A 21,277-nucleotide genomic window follows, 5' to 3' on the forward strand; every position below is an offset into this window, starting at 1 on the left:
CGCCCCCCACAACTCCTCACCCACCCCACCATCCTCTTTTTCTTGGAAATTTCCTCAACCCCATTACACCTTAATTCCATATAAACTCAACCACCTTCTCCATCTTCACAACAAAGTTTCAATCTTTATACAAATTCCACACTTGGGTATTCAAGAAAAGTGCAAAAAAAGTAGAAAAATCCATTCTCACAATAAAGTTTCAATCTTTACACAATTTTCTCACTTGGGTATTCAAGAAAAGTGCAAAAAAAGGCAGAAAAATATTCTTTTCACAGTAAAGCTTGAATCTTTACACAATTTCCTCACTTGGGTATTCAAGAAAACTGCAAAAAAGAACTCATGGAGATCAACAACAACAACAATCAATCATCTTTCTGGCAGTTCAGTGACCAGCTTCGTCTGCAGAACAACAACTTAGCAAATCTCTCTTTGAATGATTCAATCTGGAGCAGTAACTATGGCTCTAAAAGGCCTGAAGAAAGAAGAAATTTTGATATCAGGGTAGGTGGTGACCTCAACTCTACTGCTAATACTTCTTCAAACAAGTCAAATTACAATCTTTTTAGCAACGATGGCTGGAAAATTGCTGACCCATCTGCTCTCACGGCGGCGAACGGTGGTGGTGCTGCCGGAAAAGGGGTACTTGGGGTTGGTTTAAATGGTGGATTCAACAAAGGGGTTTACTCAAATCAAGTTTTGAACTTCAGTTATAGTAAGGGTACTAATAATGTTGCAGTAGGTACAAAGGGGATAAATAAGAAATTTGGTAAAGGATTTTTTGAAGATGAGCATAAAAGTGTGAAGAAGAATAACAAGAGTGTTAAAGAGAGTAACAAGGATGTTAATAGTGAGAAACAGAATGGTGTTGATAAAAGGTTTAAGACTTTGCCACCAGCAGAATCTTTGCCAAGAAATGAGACAGTTGGTGGATATATTTTTGTTTGCAACAATGATACTATGGCTGAGAATCTCAAAAGGGAGCTCTTTGGTTAGTTTTCTTTTTTTTTTTGTTCTCACTTTTTTTGGCTTGTTTGTTTTTGTTTGGTATTTTTGTGATGCTTGTTGTTTGTAGTTAGATTTTTTGACTAATAGGTGGAATTGAGTTATGTTGAATGGATCTTGATTGGTTTAATAGGATACTAAATAGGCAATTGGTAAAGATTTTTGTTTGAAGAATTGAGAGACTAAAAGCAATCTTATTCTAAATTTGTGCTCCTTTATGTTCTAGAAATTGTGGTTGAATAGTGTCAAAGTTTGAATCTTTACATCAAGTAATGGTTTTCTAGTATTGATTATTTGTTGTTTTGGCTTGATTGGTATTTTTTTTTTTTTTTGATGTGTGTTGTTGGTAGTTAGATTTTTTGGCTAATAGATGGAGCTGAGTTATGTTGAATGGATCTTGATTGGTTTAAGAGGATGCTAAATAGGCAATTGCTAAAGATTTGTTTGAAGAATTGAGAGACTAAAAACAATCTTAATCTAGATTTGTTCTCCTTTATGTTCAAGAAATTGGTTCAAGATTGTTTAGATTAAAAACAATCTTAATCTAAAGATCTGTTGAAGAATTGAGACTAAAAGCAATCTTAATCTAGATTTTATTCTCCTTTATGTTCAAGAAATTGGTTGAATAGTGTTAAAGTTTGAATCTTTACATCTTGTAATGGTTTTTCTAGTATTGATTATTCTCAGACAGAGAAAATCACACTTTTAGCTTCATTAAGATCTGTGTTTCTGTTTAATAAAAAGAGGATTCTGTAATTGACTCTTACCAGTTTAGAGCGAGAGATAATCCATTCAATTGATGCGATGAATTACGCTGTTAGCTCCATTAAGATTTATGCTCCTGTTTAATAAAACATAGTATTCTTAATCAACTCCATTAAGATTGGTGTTTTTTCTGATACTACTACAATTATATTTCAGGCTTGCCCCCACGTTACAGGGACTCAGTTAGGCAAATAACACCTGGATTGCCTCTTTTTCTGTACAACTACTCGACCCATCAGCTTCACGGTGTTTTTGAGGTTTGTAATTTTGTACATAGAGATACTATATTTGCATTATACATTGTTGATAGAAATGTAGGAATTTAGTAGGACTATCCCATTCTTCTCGTTTTGTTTTGTCGAGCTAATACATAAACCACTGCAGGCTGCAAGCTTTGGTGGGTCAAATATTGATCCATCGGCCTGGGAGGACAAGAAGAACCCTGGTGAATCTCGCTTTCCTGCTCAGGTAAGGAAGTTATTCCACATTATTTCTTTTGGATTTGAACTAAAAGATCTATATAGGCGATACCAATTCGTTGGGTATATGTTATGATCATGTTAGTATTAGTTTTTGTTTTCATTTCATTTTGTACAATACTGGTTTGAGAGTGAGCTTAAGTGGAGCAACATGGTCAGTGAGGATTTATATTACTTAGGACTGAGACATAGTTGTCGTGTAGTATTTGGATCGTCATCAAAAGTTATTTAGTGTGACTAACCTACCCATCTTTGCTTTGATTTACTCGACTAAAGTTATACTGTGTACTTGGTTCAACTCGAAGATGAATTACAATCAATCTAAGTCGGAACCCATTGCAGACATAATGAACTAAATAGAAGCGTGCTCTTTCTAATTAAACTGTTAGACGAGATGGTCACACATTTTGACAAAATGCTTAGAGTTGTTTTTTGTTGAATCTCGACTTATCTCTTCTTTGATTACAGGTTCGTGTCGTGACAAGGAAAGTCTGTGAACCACTTGAAGAGGATTCATTCAGGCCAATCCTTCACCACTACGACGGCCCAAAATTCCGCCTCGAGCTAAACATTCCAGAGGTAATTACTATCTCCATCGATTGGTTTCATCGTCTAAACATGAAACAAAACAAACGAAATCCTTCGCTTAACATGAATGTATTTTCTTGCAGGCTATTTCTCTTCTAGACATTTTTGAAGAGAACAAGAACTAAATGAATGTTCTTGTATTACAAGCAGAGAATGGACAATATACCATTATAAAGGAAGAAAAAAAAAGAGTTGATTAGAGAAAGAGTTTGCTTCTAGTAATACTGAAGAGAGTTTGCAGAGCAGAAAAAAAAGCTATCTATCTATTGTATATAGATATATACATATATGCAGAATATAATGATCTGGAAAAACACTTTTTGTGTGGAGACAAATATTATTATATTTACTATATTGTGTAATCCAGCAGGAATTTGCTGTATAATAATAAGTGAAATATGAGTAAAAACAAGTCATGTTTGGTTATTACTACCTATTATTTCCTCTTTGCTATATCTAAAATGCATTTGGTGTATATTTTGTTTTTGATTTTTCACTTACCTACATTGAAGTTCGACTGATTCGGTTCGTATAGGGCCTCATTTGGCGATAGTGCTTCTTACGAAGGATTTTTTCATACACAGCCACATAGGTCTTGAATTCGAGACTACTAGTTAAGTTAGATTGGATAGTTAGTCTAAAATGCCTTTTTCTTTTGGTACAAGTGGAAAAATTGGATTTGGAATTATTTTGTAATTAGACTATTAAGAGGCAAGCAAAGAGTTTATTGTTAGCAAAATTTGAGAGATTTAGGGTGTGTTTGGTATGAAGAGAAATTGGAAAATATTCTTTTAGAAAAAATATTAAGGTTTCTTTACTTATTTTCTCGTATTTGGACTTAGATTCGTAAATAGATTATGTTAAAGATGCTTCTATACGTATAATCTAAATAAAATAATATGAGATGTGGGGATGCATTATGATCTGCGGAAAGTTAGACCTAGAGTACGTTTTTGAGATATCGATCATGATTAAAAGAAGTACTTACACTTTTTTTTCCCTAATTATTTTAGATTAGATGATATGATTATGTGAAAAGCACAATTAGTTGAACTCAAACATTAGTAGTCACAAGATTGGTTGCAGGAAATTGTCAACATAGTAAGGATCTAATGGTCCAAAAAAAGTTACATGAAAATTTTATGTATTTGGTTGTGGAATAATTGAACAAAAAGTTTGATTATTTCAAATTTTATTATAAACTTGTTGAAATGTCACAACCAAAAAAAGAAAAAATGGTTCAACTGTTCTTTCACGGCACTTCATTTGCAAAAATTGACTAAGTCTTTGGTGGTATAAAATAATATATTTGTTTTTTTTGTGTCAATTCCAAATAAAAGAGACTTTGGTGGTAGTTGACCCTAGCATTTGATTTAAAAGTTTATTCCAAAGAAATTCATACAATTAGAATCCTTATTAGGTAGTAATTATTAATTTTTTCCTTATAATATATATTAGTAAATGATAATTTAGTAAGATTTTTTATTTTTTTTACTAATATATTACATTGCATTCATTAGTGCATAAAACTTGAATCCTTTGATTTGGACATTTTTCTAAGATTAAGTAGATTAGTTGGTCACCAAAACCAATTTAAAGATGGGTATGTGAAGTTGATGAGATTTTTGTGTGTATTTTTCTTTTGAATATTATGTATCAAATTTTTATTTTACTTCATATATAAATGGAAAAAAAAAACCTTATTCCTTGTGTATTAATCTTATTAAAATCTATCAACATGCTCAACATAACTTTTACTAAAAATATAACAAGGAAAAGACATATGGAACCCACAACAAACAACATTAATAATAACATATTCAACGTAATTTTATAAGTGTGGAATAGAAAAAATATTTTCAATAGACCCTCGACTCAAAAGAAAAGTTTCTGGAGTTGGATGGAAAGGAATGAATGGATCAAAAGTGCATATTGCAATAAATTAAAAGTTTTATATATTTAATTATATATCACAATAACCAATTATATAATTTATCAATAATCTAAGGACAAAATGTATTATCAAACAAAAAAGAAAATGTTAATAGTATGTAATTGTTTTGTCGGTGATAAAAATTTTAATTTTCTTAAATCTTTAAATTATCCTTTGTTATAATTTGGATATATTGTTCATAATGTGACAAACTTTACAAGTTTCTAGAATGTCCTATTTTTAAAATTACTTAATGCACTATAATATTCTTTTATTAATGAAAATGGACCAAGTTCATGTACTTGCCAACACTCACATGGTTGGTATATACTCTTTATGTTATTCCTAAAAGATACCTTTTTAATAATCGAAAATTTTCAAAAATCAATGGTTTGAGATTTAAAATTAGTCGATAATAAGCTCGTTTTTATTTATTATTTTCTCTACTTAAATATTAGACTTTTGCTGATAAGTTCGTGTTGAAGGAAGTCACAAAAACTATCTGAAGGTTCTCTTTTAACTTGAGTCGTGTGTCATGGACAATATACTATCATTATATTTCATCTTATGTAGGTATATGTCTCAAGATTCAATAATTTTTTCTAACGTAAAGTCAAAAGTGAAAACTTAAAAAAATTACTTATTGCACTCTTATCACTAAACTAAAGTCGTAAAGACAAAGTTTACAAAAGAGCTTTTTAACACATTAGTTTTCAGCCCACAAGGCTGGGCCTAATACATGAGCTTGGCCCATTATCATTAATACACAATTGGAGACTAGGTGGTAGCGGGTGGGTTCATTATATATGATATTTGAGTTTTTCGAAATTTAATATTTTTCGTTTAGATGGTGTATATGTATAAAGAAATTTATTAAATATTTATAAATATTTGATTAGAAACTCAATTTTTATGTTATATTAACTCAAGATTATTATAGAAATTTATAAACTTTAAATTCTAAATCCGTTTTGGTGACAAATTAAAACTCTATACTGCATTATGTGCTCAACATTAAAATTGTTTAGAGAAAATCTGAAGAATTGAACCAAATCCAATATCAGCTCTGTTTTCCCCTAATATCAATCTATTTTTCTGTCACATGGAAATTAAGAACTTTACTAAAAAAACCTTGTATTTTATCCGTCATTAAGTAAAATATTGTAGATCAAGAGGTCACTAGTTCGAACCCAATAAGGTCCTTTCCACTCCCTATTTATTTTCTTACCTTATTGTATTGAGGTGCGAATTTGAGGGAGCACAAGGGGTTCAGCAAAACCTCCTTCGAAAAATTAAACTGTATACTATCCATAATACAAATCATTCAATTAAAAACTTCATATGTTCCATATTACTGAATTACCAAACCATGAAAAAGTATACAAAATCCAATCACAAAAACTATATATATGCAAAAGAAGTTGCATACATGCATGTTGAGAATCTAGGCACCTAATACTAAGTTTGTAACGACTTCATAAAGTAACAACATCACTCTGTATTCACTGATTTAAAATCTTTTAAGTATGCGTACGATAATACATACAATTATTCAATTGCAAATAGGGCAATGAATCAAACCATTCTCATTACACTCAGGACATCTCTCCTTAATATCCCCATTCACAACTTTACAACTTCCTCCACAATCAAAACATGGTACAAACCTAGCACCACCACACCCTTCACATCCTAACCTCCCCACACCCCTCTCCACCCTAGCCCAATTCAATATCCTCCCGAGTCGCTTCGTCTCGTTCAGGTGCACCACTTCCTCCACTCCGCCAATGTACCTCCCTTTCACAAACAACCTCGGTACTCCCGTATCCTCCCCATCTCCAAGCAACTCCTTCAGCTCTTGACGAAACTCGCCATGCAATGCCACGTCACGCTCGTCAAAAACCACCCTATGAGATTCCAAAATTAACCTCACTTTATTACAATCCTCAAATGTGCGACGCACGCCACCTAGTGACGTCGTGTAGACGACCAATGAGTCATCGCCACGTGGCGGGCACTTTTCGGGGTAGTCACTTAAAGGGTTAAACTTTATAAAATTTGGAACATTCCCTTCTTTTTCCCTTTCCATTTTGTCCCTCAACAAAAATATATTCTCTTTTACTGGCTTGTACCCTTCATCAGAGTGAGTCCTTTGATGTGCTACTTCCCCATTATGAACAACAATTTGTGAATCATTTTTTTTGTTGAATTTTTGGAATTTTTTATTTTCATCTTTTTTTTTGAATTCATTGTTTTTTTGGGAATCTTTTGATGATAATTTGGATTCAAGTTCTTCAAGGGTATGAAAGGAAAAACTCTTTCTTGGAATTTTTCTTTTTGGTGAACCGCCGCAGTCTTCCGCCGCCTCGGGTGGCGGTGGAGGCGGCGCCGGTAGGGCAAGGAGGGTTTTTTTAGGTGATTTTTTTGGTGGTGGATTTTGTAGAGTGGGTTTTAAATCTTCTAAGGCTTTGCTAACTTCATCCCAAGATTTAGGAGAATCATCAATAGAAGAGTTGAGTTTTTCAAGAATTGGTTGTACTATTTTTATTGGCTTCTCATCTTCGTCTAGCTCGTCTTGATCCAACTCATCTTCTTCGACCTATTTTGAATATTAATATATCATGTCAAATCGTTGAAATTATTAATAGTCTTTCAAATAAGGGCAGAGTTAGAGGGGAGAAATGAACTTCTCTGTCAAATTTAAAAACATCATACCATAGTCTATATACACATAAAATCAATGTTTTTTGTTTTTAAAATTCTAGCTCCACTAACGTCTGATTTGGGACAACAATTGTATTTATAAATGCTTTAACATAGTAATATTTTTTTTGGAAATGAAACAGATCTAAAATATTTAGGGAATATTCAATAAAATGCAAATTAACTAGGATGTCTATACATAAAAGTTATATATTGTATGAGACATTTGAAGCTTAATATAGGTAAAGCCTTTACAATAACAAATACTCCTTCCATTACAAATTATCTGTTGTATTTCTTATTTACACGTCTTTTAAAAAATATTAATTTTAAGAGATTTTTGAACATTGTACCGTTATTTATGTCTTAAGATATAATCTCTCTCCCATTAAATATTTATTCTTCTGAATTGTTTATAGTCTTCAAGAACAATTACTATTAAGGACAAACCGAGAAACTAATTATATGTTGAGAGAACTATTTCTTAGAAATCATGACAGATAATTGAGACGAAGGGAGTAATGTTCAATTCTTATTAGTTTATCACTCCTATTCTTTCTTTTTTTTGTGTGTGGAAGTTCATAACTAGTAAACTAAGTAAACAATACCGTGTTGTTGTTGGCACCTTTGAGCCATGGCTCTTCAATGGAGTTGATATCGAAGACGGCGAAGCTCGTCGGCGGAGGACGGTAGACGTCGATGGCAACCTCTATTCTCTTGGAGGAGGCACAACCCATACTTGACAAAATTTACTTTGAATTTCAATGAAATATGATGTTTTTATAAAGTTGTGAGTTATGCTAGGAGGAGTACATACATATGGATATAAGTTTGGCTTTTTTAAAAAATGATATATGTGGTGTTTGGTATTGCCAATTGGTATTTAGACAACCAATTGAGAATTTAGACAAGATTTTGGATGAATGGATCTTGAGAGGACACGTGTCATATATTTTTATTTTTTTATTTTTATTCTTGATCTATTATCCTTAACCATGAGAAAATAAAATGAATTGAAAAGTAATATAACTCCAATTGTGGATGGAACTTAGGGTGTGTTTAGCATAAAGAAAAAGGTTATTCATTTTTTCATAATGAGAAAAAAAAAAAAGTTTCATAAGTAGCTTTTTATCTCTTCTTTTGCTTTTGATTACTCATTCCTGTAGTGTTTGCTTAAATTATATAAATTACTCTTAAAATAATACTTTATTTCTTCTTATTTATAAATATAAAAAATAACTTATTTTTTTCAAGTAAATATTTTTCTCTTGCCAACATCTAGGATAAATAATAACAAAGCTTAAGCGAGTTTCATTTCTACCCGTTAAATTATTATATATTTAACAAATTTTTCATTATAAGTATAAAATCTACACAACTGAGTTTTCGAAAACCCGCTCCCACCACCTAGATTTGCCCTTTGTAGATAGAGTAGGCATTGAAATGGTGCTAAATTTGGGATGTGGTAGCAAGGGACATAAGAGGGCCATCCTGTTATAATGGTACTTGGACTTTATGTGCTTAAAAATTTGGAATATAGCACCAACCCACAAATATACTACTTTATTTTAGTGTCATTTAGATTTTAGACCACATGAAACAAAATGCCAAAATTAACATATGGCCTACTTCATTTTCTTCAATTAATATCAACCAGAAACATTATTTGTCCATACGATTAATGGTTGGAAATGTGTAATAATGTAACGCAATTACTATCAATACTATACACTCACCTCTATTACAACACGCAAAGGCATCTGTTTCGTCGAACATCGAGCTTGTGGTCCTTTTAAGTAGAAATATATCTGTTCAGTCAAGGTAAATCGTGAACGTACGTAGCAGTAAGAATGATGCATCAAGAAGATATTTGAAACACCATGACAATGACTACTTTTCAGAGACGGGGTCGAAAAGAGCTATTTCTACTACATGTAAAATCATAGAAGGTTCTCTTTGGTGTTTCCAAAAACCAGGTGCCTCAAATTAGAGAACATCTGCATTAGCCAAGAGAACAGGCATAATAATGCATGTAAACCAAAGTTAACCAATTTACCCAAAAGAACATGTCTCCTACTGTTTTAAGTACTTCAAATATTACTACTGCATGTAACCAAAACTAAAAACTAAACTAAGACTTCGACTCCAATTTCTTGATGGCTTGTTCAACTCCAGGAATATTCTTCTTGAAAGTTGCCCATTGCTCAGCTGTCAAACTTATCCCTGCAGGGGACACAAAATAAGTATCAGCAGAGGTGGTCCTATGGTCTTTTTTTATCCTTTGCAATTTCATCTTTGGATGAAATCAGGAGGAAAAGGATTACGAGATGGGGAACCGAACCCTCACCAACAAGGTGAAAATTCCGATAGTGGAACTAAGAGGAATACAACATCTTATAGAACAGCATAAAGTACCATAATTTCCAGTCCTTGGCCTTATGATGAACCTGGCACTTGTTAGTTTCGAATGAAGAATCAAGCACCTACTTCTAACAGAAAGCCCTTTTTGGCATCCCCAACAAATCATCAGTACCACCATCATCCGTTTCTTTTGCTTCTAAAGTTGGATCATTCATTGGCTAAGTTTAACACCTCTTATGATAAAAGAAGAAGAGGAGAAAAGCAGAGAAGAACGCAAACTAGCAGTTGTAGTTGTACATTCAACAAAAGATCAGAAAGTATCTAGGTGGTCCAATAAATTCCTTGCAGATAACCAGTCTAAACTCTTCCCCCAAAAACCTTTTTCTTTTTGGTTGTTGCGACTTGTGTGTGGTCAGAAATACTTGTTGGATGCTTTAAACAAATGCTGGTCTCAAAATTAATAACTGAGGTTTTCTACCAAGCAAATGGAGTCTAGAAAAAATGATGAAGAAATCTCAAGATTTTCATTTTTTACTTCCAAAATTGTATCTTCTGATTAATCTAGTTTCCAACATGATATAATTAGCTATGTTGGTGGGACCACTGTTAATTCCGGATGATGGAGTTGAATAACATATGGATAGAGGAACATAGAGGTGGAAAAAACCTCCATTGCAGACAGTGGTGGACATGTTGTTAAGATGGACAAAGATAGAGATAAAATGACAGTTAATATGGAGTAGGTGGGAAACAACTAAAATCAAATACTAACAAGGTTCCTTTTGAATCAGCTAAAACCACTAGACAATACTAGAATGTAGCCATTTATTTAAATGAACAACTAAAAGAGCAGAATGTAGATAGCTTTCGAGACACCATACAATACTCCCCGAAGTGGCATAAAAAAATAATAAGGCCAGAAGCACTCGCTCCAGGACTTATTTTATTTTTTATATAAACTGCCACAAAATGGGGAAGAAGTGCTCAAGGTAAAAACCTTTAAATTCTTCTTTATTGACCATAAAGTGATAGGGCCAGAAAGTGCTTATAATCAGTGAAATTCTGTTCTTGTTTTTATCGTCTCTTGACTTTATCAAGTGACAGCAGTAGAGGAAGCCAATAAAATCATGTTTAGGTAGCCTGGGAATCCTTATTTTTTTTGGGGATAGTTGAGCACTAGTATGAAAACTGTTTGCACATTCACCACATTCTACAACAAAGGGCATAAAAGCACACATGTATCATGGTCGTGGTACAACAAGCTAATAATACCTTTTAAGAGATAAACTTTGGGCAAACAGAATATAAACAAGAAGCCAGCAAGTTATGAAATTCTTCTGTGAAGTTCTTTCTACCCCATATAACATAGGAAATGCAATTCAGAGCAGCATTACGATGGATAGCAAATAGCTGAACATTTTAAGACCAAGCAATACGGAAATGTACTTTTCTTCTTGTAGTGATCCAAACCACAAGCATGGTGCGATTTAACTTCTCAATGCATAAAGAATTTGCTTTACATCTACGATTTAAAGTTTTTCACCAGACTTATTTCTAACTAAAGCAATCAGCCAATCACTTAAGCTTATCTCAAATGAAAAAACACACAAACTTATGTATGCAAATTCATAATAAAAAATCAAACAAAATGATTATTACCTTTAGAAGTAGGCAACTCCTTGCCCTCTTTGCTGTAGTACTCTCTTATCGACACCAGAGTTTTTCCCCTAAAGTCAGTAACAGTCACTCTTCTCTTATGCGACAACTACATTGAATTCCCAAAAAAACATCAAGAATATATTTTTATCAACCCAAAAAGGAACATCAAGATACATTAGCTTAGCAGCAATAAAACAACAGAAAACAACAAACATTTCACATCACATTATGATAAGCCCTAATAAGTACTCTAATGACTGAGTTCCAAGTACTAGGATTAATGCATCAGTTCCATCATGTCAGCCAATATAGATTTTCAAGTTCTTAAACTAGAGCTTCTTATATTTATCTTTCCTCTGTTGACTATCAATCAATCATTTTTGTTTTTGTAAGAACAGAAATCCCCTCCCTCATCTTGCAAGTACAAGTAAGCAAAAACTCAGAAAGTTGATCACTTTCTCATCTTGCAGGGACTCTTAGGTGCTTAAAATTTAAAATTTTCATAAATCATAATCCAAATAGAAAATTGTTTTAAAAAATAAATCTTTCTTTAACATTTAATTTCTTAAGTGTTTAAAAAATGACAATCGGAACCAAGTACAAGGGCCTCCTGGATCATTCCGCCAAACAGATAATAACCAAAACTACAAGAGTAAAGAGCATTTCAGAAAGCAGAATTACAGCAGTTATGAGAACTCACTCGGCAAACGATGAGATCGCCTTCGTCATCGTACTCCTTATCACCGCTGCTTTTCACTTTGCCGTCCTCCTCTTCTTCATCCTCCTCCTCCTTTACTTCATCAGCAGCATTTGCCTCACGTTTTGCTTGTTCTTCAGCAAGGAACTTCTCCACCACCTGCCGGACAAATTTCTTCCGGGTCGGTTCGGATAGGTCAAGACCTAGCTTTTCTGAAGCCATTCTTCGGATTTTTTGCTCCGAAACTTCTTCCAGGTTACAGGTTTTGAGGATATCGAGTACTGTTTCTTCGATTCTGATGGAAGTTTCAGAATCCATTTCGAAGAATGTTGTGGAATTTCAAAAGGTTTTTGCAGGGGCGGAATTTAGCTCAATTGGGAAAGTAGATGAAAAGACTCACTCTACTTAGGTTTTTGTGATTTTGCAGGGGTGGATTTATAGTAACATTTACATTTATTACATGCTTTTCATCTGTTCATTTTCACTTGTGTATTATTAATTTGTTCGCATACTCTCAAAATAAAAATAAATTAAATGATAATTTTGAAAGTATCAAAATAATTAATATTATTGTCCAAAATAATCAAATCATAAATAACACTAGCATAAGCATGAGACTTTTGGATGGTATCAATGAATCAAATGGCAGCAACAATAGAATTTAAGATGGAGGAATAGTAATTCTCTAGATCTAGCAAAAGAGGAGAAACGAAAGATTACTACGAGAGAAAGAAGGTGACGGACTAATCGTCATATTCGACCTTGTAAAAAACATGTCTCATCAATGAATTGAAAAATGACTATAGTTAATAATAAGAATGAATTAGAATTTAAAAATTAAATGATTACTTTTCTTTTAATTTTTTAAGTTGAACAAGTAAGAATAAATATTTATATTTAGTATAATAGACCGTAAAAATGTATGAAGAGAGTACCAAATACTCTAACATTCTAAGTTTGTTGAGGAGAGTTCACTCTTTTTTTGAAATTTTATCCAATAAATTGTTTAGATATAGAATTATTATAATTTTCCGAAATTTTGTGAACTCCATAACGATTTTTTCACTCTATCATTTTAAAAAATTTAAAAATTAATACCGCCCTTCAGGCAAAAACCCGGCATACATAAGTTTTTCCCCAAAAATTTAATAGATAGATCCAAGTGTACTCATGTTGCAAAGTGTAAACTAACAACATACCTAGTGTAGTCCCCGCGTGGAGTCTGGACTAGTTGCAAACTAAGTAGTATGGTTGAAAATTAAAACAATATAGTTTATCTTGATTAGAGTTGCTAACACAAATAACCATTTTGGGCTTATATAAATACACACAATTCAAGTTTTCATCACAAAAAAGCCTATAGAGAGCCAAGGAAACTGCCAAGTTAGTAGCTTAAACTCCGTGCTCAGCCAAACTACCTCTGATCTCTTGAAATTAACTTCCAACAGTTAGCTCTTCGATCTCTTCGTTCCATTCTTTTTCGTGCTGCAAAGTTTGATATAAGATGAAAAGCATAAGTTATGAGTTACTAGCTTTGAAGAAGTTCTCTCAAGTACTTGAGAGCTCATAACATGGTCGGTGAGGATTGATATAGCTGAGATTGAGGCGTAGTAATAGCAGTAGTTGTTGTCATTTTACTGTGAATGTTCCGCTAAATATTGGTTGGTAAGGACTAACATAGGAAGACAATGAAGGCAATATAGTGCATGAAATAGTCAATCAAGATCAGGGAGACAAAATGTACTAGAGCAACTAAGTTTTTATAATAATGGACTGGGACGATAGACGCCAACTTGCTTGGGATTGAGTAGTAGTTTTTGACATTTTTTATGTCATTTAGGCTACGTTTAGACAATCAGTAGAATGGAGTAGCAGAGTGTTTGCGGCTGCTTGTGTGAGATTTGGTGATGGTTTAGATCTTCTGGTATGATATGCCAGATTACAACAATAACAACATACCTACTGAAATTCCACGGGTGGGTCTATAGAGGGTAGAGTGTATGCATAACCTTACCCCTACCTCGTGAAGGTAGAGAGGCTATTTCAGAAAGATCCTCGGCTAGAGAAACGACTATTTCCATTTTATCATTCCGCTATCCATCAGCAAGTATCTTGTACTAATAATTTCAAGTTAAACTACTCATTATATCAGCAGACAGTCGACAATTGCTAAGCACAAAGAGATGAAAAGAGCGGAAATAGACTAATTAGATCTATACCTTGATTGAACCTCAGCATCAGTTCCGACAGAACTAACTCTACCGCCTTTCCCAGAGACAACTTCATCCATGCTTTGTCCAAACCTTTTGTACCTTCCACCAGAAGCAACAAAAGCAGGGCAAGGCCTGTAAGCCTTTATCGGCCACCAACCAAAACCTGGAACTGTTGCAATCCCTCCTTGTATCCGTCCTTCACCATTACAACCACTTTCAATCTCCACTCTCCCACAACCCTTACATGCTCTGTGAACACATCAAATTCAATTCATTAACATTGCAGAATATGTTTGTTTACATCAGCAACCACTTGAACGAAATAGCGTAAAACAAAATCATAGTCAAGATATCTATAGTGAGACTACAGTTTCCCAAATTCAGCCCTCTGTAACTATTAAACTTGCCATGGAAAATTCACATTCTAATGTAGCAGAAACACATTCTACGGTTTGAAAGGAAGTAAGATCTCTCAAGACTGAAACATCTAATCCAAACATATTTTTTCGATGACAAGGGATACCCGCAGCCACTACCCTTTGGGTGTGCATAGTGTAAAACCCCCGCTCCTATGCAATAGCTCACAAACCACACAGGAGAGGTAACCAATTTGTCTAACTTAAGCGAGTCTCATTAACTGTTAGTTCAATATTAAGCTTTTGAACCAAATAGTAGCACAAGTGAACTTGATAATTGAGAGAGAGGTCTGTTCTAAAGACGAAAATTAAACACCAAGTTTTGAACAGTATGTCACTGGTCCTCTGTAATTTATCGATTATCAAAAAGTTAGAGAGATAAAGGTCTGTTCTAAGACAAAAATTAATAAATAAAAAGTATCACATCTCTAACAAGAATCACACATTTCTAACACTTGTTAACATTCCAGATGCGAAGGCTTTAGCTATAACTAGCTGCAAAATTCCTCAAAAGGGGATAATTTTCAAGAAATAAATTTTGCAAAGCAGAAAAATTGAGCATACCCGGGAGGTAAAATTGAACTAGATTCTTCGTTTATCGAAGCTGAAAGAACATCGTCACTAGACCCATTTTCTTTTTCTTCTTCTTCAACAAGTGGAGTTGAAGAAGTTGAAGAAGAACAGAGAAAGGGCAATGTAGGCCACTTATTGTTAGTGAAAGAAACTTGTTTGGGTGATAAAATTTGCAACTTTTGGGATGGTAGTGTTTGGACGGAGAGAAAGATGGAGCTGCTACCGCCGGTGGCCATGGTGGTGGCGGTGATCATCTTCTCAGCCACTCTGCTCCGCTGTGCTCAGTCCCCGGAACCTTATGGCTGGTGATAATGTTTGTTATTGGACATCATTTTGACACCAAGGAAAAGGCAAAACAAAAATGATAATTTTTTATTTTTTTTTTGAAAAAAGGAAATAATAATAGACCTATGGAATATTTTTTTTTATTTTCAGTAAACAACTATATTATATTAGTTCGAAAAGATAACATTTGTACCACGTTATTTGCTACTACGCAGGCAAAGTATAGTTAAAATTTTGTATTTAGGTAAAGATTAAAGATGACGGTAGGATTACGCGTTGCTTTTGATACAAGACGGACAAAAAGAAGGAATCCATCTCCGTGAGACCTTGACCATGAAAACATTTGGAAATTTTCACTTTGTCAAACTGTGCATGTGTATTGCCAAGAAAGTTAGCAAAGCCAGAAATTCATGGCAAGAAACTAGTGATATCTAACCATCAACGATGGAAAAAGTAAGGAAAAAGGAAGCAGGAACTACATAAAATAATTATATGGAGATTCCCGGGGAAGTCAATTCTACTATAAACGATCGCTATACCACTTTCCAATTTCAAAAGAATAATCAATCTTCTTCACAGTTTGTCTTCTTTAATCCTATCCCTGCACAGCTTGTTGCCCAGCACCTCCATGGATGAGCATCACTGAGCAGTGATGATGGACCATGTACCATCTCCCATTATGGAGTTCAAACATGTTCGTCACGTTACCTGATCCCATATTAAGATAAGCTTTCATAGTCACCCAAGCCGAATCTGTCATTACTCTTGCCTTCACGTCTCTAATTTCAAAATCAACATTCTGCTCCCAGTTAAAAGCCAGTTGCCAGCTACCAATGACTGCATTGTGACTGCATTGGCAGATACGTTTTAGAATCAACTCAACATGTGCTGAACGATATAAAGACGTAGAAATGAAATATGTCACACAAACATACTAGTCAGCAATTGCATTACAACTGCATTGGCAAATAAATTCTAGAACCAACTAAAAAGACATGTTGGACGATATAAGGACATGGAAAGTATACATGTCACACAAAAACATTCAATCACTCTAGTGAACTTGCATTAGGGAGAGCTGCCAATACTTAAAGACTTTGCAATTGCTATGATGACGGTAGCATCTTAGTAGAACAAACCAATATCAAATATGGAGGTATGGGACTTAGAACAAGCTTATTAGAGGAAAAACAGAACCAGAAAGGCATCAGGCAAATATATTTTCTAATACCCTCCCTTATGTCTAATCCAATTGTAGGGTTAGATGTGTGCTTGGACAGTTCTTTTTCACCTTTTCTTCTTATTCTTTTTAGGAAATTGAAGTAGCTTGACAAGATGAAGAATGGGCCTCAAAAGTAGGTTAACTAATGGGTGGAAGAGTGTGCTTGGCAATGAACGAGAAGGCTCAACACGCAAAGACTGGCTAAAACAAAGTTAATGGTACGAGGACCAAATTGTGGGAAAGAAGCCCAAATACAAGTAAAGAAAAATTGTGGTATCAGGCTCACTAAGTTTGACTCAAATTACCATGTGCAAGAATCCAAGCATCTATCCAAGACCTTAATGATATGAATAGAGTAACCCAAAGACCTTAATGATATAAAACATTTGGAAACCCTCACACCAACAACATAGATAGAAGCTACACACAACAAATATGAAAACAGAATAATACAATAAATTTGAACCTAATTGCAGCGCATTTATACCCTAGGAGGAGGGGTTTGTTCTCCTCTTTCAAATATATAAAAGTAGATTTTTCGATAAGATATGTAAAAGTAGATTTCCAGCCAAGCTAAACCAGCAAGAACTCAACCTTTTTGCAAATAAAAAAGAAAACGACCATACAAAAACCTCCTAAAAGTGGACAACAAAAGACATACAATGCCCAGAGAACCAAAGTCAAGAGACTTGGTTGTTCCAGGGGGGAGCATCACAAGTTTGTCATATGAAAATATTATAGAAATTTTAATCACAAAAAAAAAAAAAAAGAGAGGTTGAGAAGGAGAACAAGACGACAGACATGCAAGGTGCAAAGATATAGAAGTAGAAAAGTTCAAAAGATGACCCCCCATGGAGGATGGAAAAACTCATACCCCGTAAAGTACTCTCCAGAGGCATGGAAACACTTCACGTAATCTGCATTGAGCCAAAAACGTTCCATAGCTGGAACTGATCTCTCTCTAATAATATTAAAAAAATCAGTATTGACATTCATAATGGCTCTTGTAGCTGCATAGTAAGCCTTCCATCCATTAATTGGAGACAGAGAATCCTGCTCCAATGTGAAATCCTAAGAGATGAGGAGAAAACAAAAGGCAATCACTACACTGACATTTCCAGTCATGTATTGGTTAAACAATAAATTTGCAACATCCAAAATGCATGTAGAACAAGAAAGTATATGGTCCATAAAGAAAAGTAAGAGGGATTGTTGCACTTTTTATTTTTCCTATAGATGGAAAAGTATTGGGGCTCAGAATCGTTGATCTAAAATAACAGATCATTAGCTGATAGACATACTTGTCTGATACAGAAAGGGCATTCTACAAGGTATGTCATTCTCTACAAATCTTGTTTCTCAGTTACTTTTATGTGGTAAACTCTTTTCAGCTTCTGTTTCTTTCCTCCCAGTTTCCAAGCAAATCAAAATCAATTAAAAAATGATGTAGCTAACAGAAGTAAAACAATTCTCATATTTCTTTTCAATTGTGGTGTTGTTGTTCTTATTGACTAGCACACACCTTGACTAATCTTGCCAAGGTATCCCACAAGCAAAGGTTCGCAATGTAATCCTGCTCACCGAGGCTGGAGCAGATAGGCTGGGACTCTGACTTAGAATTTCCAAGTTGATACTCTCATGTCCACACCACTACGCCACTCCCAAGGAGAATTTCCGTCTTATTCTATGTGGCCAAATATTTCTATAAATGTGTGCATATTCTAGTATCACAAGGCCATATGGCTCAATTAATGTCCAAAATGAGGAAGTAGAAACACTTAAGAATTAATGTTCACTTTCGTCAAAGGGAAAGCTCTACAACATCCTTATCAAAAAGGTTGAGCCCTATCACATATTTTATACATGTGTAACACAAAGAAACACTGGAGTTTACTGTCCCTGTATACCCTTCACTTGCAGTTAACATTGAGTATTGAATGTTGAGCTCTTTGTATACTTACTGAATATGCTTCCCTTATATTGATTGTCAATGTGCAGTGTCCACTTGTTAAGCATTCTTTGGAGCGACTCTACTGTACTTCGTATATACCACGGAATCTCCCCAACCAACTCTTGTGATTGGTTACCATGAAATTCCCCTCTTTGGAGTTTGGTGCATCTGATTTTTTAAAAAATTCTACATTGTAGGTATACCATATAAAAGAGGAGTGTTCAATTTGGGGTAGATGGTATACCAGAGGGTATGCACCTCGAATTCTAAGCATACAAAATGCTCGTAGGAAGAACTGACTAATATGAGATGCATGAAATAAGCGTTACATCCTTAATTTGGCATAACTATTTAGCAATTCTAACACTTGGAGTGCTGACACAGAAACTTCAGAGTAATAACTTTAAGCAGTTTTTAACTCCATATTGTTGGGAAGGAGAAAGTAAAACATTTTGCCCATAATAGAAGACAATGATGGGTGAATCATAGCTTCAGTGTTCTTGAGACAACAAGAAGGACTAAACAGATGATACATGTTGATCCTGTACTAAGCTACTTTTTTCATTTAAAATAATAATAATAATAGCAATAATAATAGGTGCACTAATCTCAAAAATCTTTTGACGCATCCTATGAGAATAAAAAGAACTAAAGGAAAGAGTACCATAAAAGCTGATTATTCATCTATAAGTAAAAGGAAACATTTCCAATATTGGAAATTAGAAGGAAACAGGATGATAGAGCTTCCTAAATGTCTAAAACTTAATGCCCTTCCTCCTAGGAGAAGTTTAAACTCAATCCTCACAACCACATTCCCATATACCCTTAAATGTGCACACAAATACATGAAAGCACCTGAAGGAAGACAGCTAAGAGACTTTTTGACAACAGCCTTCAGATAACCTAATGAGCACCTATCTAAGATGGTATATCTCACTCATCATTTTACAAAAGCATCAATTAGAGTGTAGATTTTCCTAATCCCAGATAACAACACGAAATGAGACAGAAAAATATAAGAATAATTTTTCTCAAACCATCCCCACAAATTATTTCTTAGAATGTGCACGATACTACTCTCTTTGGCTTGGATGAAGACGGCTAAAAACTTACTATCTACATAGTCATAGAGTCAAAGAAACGTCAAAATCATCAATTTAAACTCAGTTCAGTGAATATTTTTCAATTAAAGTAGCGGAATTTAAATTCTTCCCAAATAGTCCATTTATAGTGGATTTTTAAAAATTAAAGTAGCTGAATTTTAACTCTCTTGCTCTTAAAGATTGAAAATGGCATCCCACGATCAAAACGAAAACCCAGCTTGGATGTATGTACAAAAAGTTAGCGATATATAATGCTTTTTTTGGTAACAAGATCTCAAAAGGGGAGATTTATCGTCATAAACATCGTCTCGTGGTGGTAATCCAAACATTACCTCTTGTCCAAGTTTCCCAGCTCATGTGAAAGAAGAATTGCAAAAGTTTATAGACAGAAAATTGAGTTGAAAACTCAAATGCAATAGGATGTTGATCTGTTAATGTTTTAGTGTTGATTTTGCTGTACTATGGAGGATTTTGTGAAATGTGCTTTTTAGTTTTAAAATTAAACATTTGCTTATACAAATTGTCTCTGTCAAGGTTTATTTTTGTCTTTTTCTAAAAATTGTGCGTCACGCGCTTCTTGTCACCTTTTATTTTTTTTGATGAAGTGGTTGTATTTAAATTTTAAAAGCATCAAGAAGTTATAAAGTACATACGCTTCTTGTCTTACGCTCTCAGAACAATGTACTAACCTCTGCACAAAACATGCTTCATTGAACTAATCCAAAGCAGTCCAGATACCCATTTAAACATAGTTGGTAATAATGATGCTCTTTAACAAACAATTAAGAGTGTCCTTCAATTTTCTTCCAGCATGCTATCAAATTAATTCTGCACTTCTCCAATTTGGGATGTCCCACAAATTTTGAAACAATTCTATTTCTAAAACTCAAAACTTCCAAGTACTCATATTTATTGAACTGTTCAAATATTAGGATTGATGAGATTTTCACGAGGAAAAGACAAGATTGTCCCTTAAAGTATGAGCATAGGAGTATCTTTGTCCCTAATCTATACTACTAGTGGATATAAAAGAGTAAATGACATAAATGGTCCCTAAACTATTACAGTAGGTCTAAAATAGTCCCTTAACTATACAGTTAACGAATATAGTCCTTTAACTATCTACAATCTTGTCAAGTTTGGTTTGTATCTACTTTTTATAGACACTGTTAACAACCTTCGTAATTCAGTTACTCTCTTGATTTTCTTTTTCCCTCTTCTTTTCTTCATTGACGCTGCTATAGTAAAGAAAACCTTGTCAAGTTTGGTGTTGTTTTTGTGCAGTTTGAGGTAGCTTGGTGATGTTTTTTGGTGCAGTTTTTGTGTA

The 21,277-nt window shown here is 34.0% G+C and overlaps 5 protein-coding genes across 5 annotated transcripts in view; 1 reads left to right on the forward strand and 4 right to left on the reverse strand.

The window, feature by feature from the left end:
- The first annotated feature begins 69 nt into the window (after positions 1–69).
- Positions 70–3,266, forward strand: LOC102605938 (B2 protein). The gene is made up of 5 exons (XM_006343768.2): positions 70–988; positions 1,924–2,024; positions 2,152–2,235; positions 2,715–2,825; positions 2,918–3,266. The coding sequence occupies exons 1-5, from the start codon at positions 340–342 to the stop codon at positions 2,957–2,959; spliced, it is 987 nt and encodes a 328-aa protein (XP_006343830.1). The 5' UTR covers positions 70–339; the 3' UTR covers positions 2,960–3,266.
- A 2,824-nt stretch (positions 3,267–6,090) lies between these two features.
- Positions 6,091–8,294, reverse strand: LOC102606278 (glutaredoxin domain-containing cysteine-rich protein 1). Its single transcript, XM_006343769.2, has 2 exons — positions 8,079–8,294; positions 6,091–7,366 (listed from the first exon to the last, which is right to left on the reverse strand). Exons 1-2 carry the CDS (start codon positions 8,205–8,207, stop codon positions 6,320–6,322), a joined length of 1,176 nt encoding a protein of 391 aa, XP_006343831.1. The 5' UTR covers positions 8,208–8,294; the 3' UTR covers positions 6,091–6,319.
- A 1,085-nt stretch (positions 8,295–9,379) lies between these two features.
- On the reverse strand, positions 9,380–12,643 carry LOC102578505 (RNA polymerase II transcriptional coactivator KELP). Its single transcript, XM_006343771.2, has 3 exons — positions 12,191–12,643; positions 11,491–11,596; positions 9,380–9,693 (listed from the first exon to the last, which is right to left on the reverse strand). Exons 1-3 carry the CDS (start codon positions 12,503–12,505, stop codon positions 9,602–9,604), a joined length of 513 nt encoding a protein of 170 aa, XP_006343833.1. The 5' UTR covers positions 12,506–12,643; the 3' UTR covers positions 9,380–9,601.
- Positions 12,644–13,415: 772 nt separating this feature from the next.
- LOC102578852 (uncharacterized) lies at positions 13,416–15,754 on the reverse strand. Its single transcript, XM_006343772.2, has 3 exons — positions 15,381–15,754; positions 14,407–14,649; positions 13,416–13,672 (listed from the first exon to the last, which is right to left on the reverse strand). Exons 1-3 carry the CDS (start codon positions 15,641–15,643, stop codon positions 13,636–13,638), a joined length of 543 nt encoding a protein of 180 aa, XP_006343834.1. The 5' UTR covers positions 15,644–15,754; the 3' UTR covers positions 13,416–13,635.
- A 247-nt stretch (positions 15,755–16,001) lies between these two features.
- LOC102579181 (F-box protein SKIP8) overlaps positions 16,002–21,277 on the reverse strand; it is a 7,763-nt gene continuing 2,487 nt past the window's right edge. The window contains exons 2-3 of the mRNA XM_006343773.2: positions 17,771–17,967; positions 16,002–16,522 (exon numbers count right to left, since the gene is read on the reverse strand). Coding sequence (XP_006343835.1) covers positions 16,270–16,522; positions 17,771–17,967 — 450 coding nt within the window. The 3' untranslated portion in view covers positions 16,002–16,269. The remainder of the gene's footprint in view (positions 16,523–17,770; positions 17,968–21,277) is intronic.

The sequence above is a fragment of the Solanum tuberosum genome, unplaced genomic scaffold (assembly GCF_000226075.1).
Source record: "Solanum tuberosum cultivar DM 1-3 516 R44 unplaced genomic scaffold, SolTub_3.0 scf00048, whole genome shotgun sequence".
NCBI lineage: Eukaryota > Viridiplantae > Streptophyta > Magnoliopsida > Solanales > Solanaceae > Solanum > Solanum tuberosum.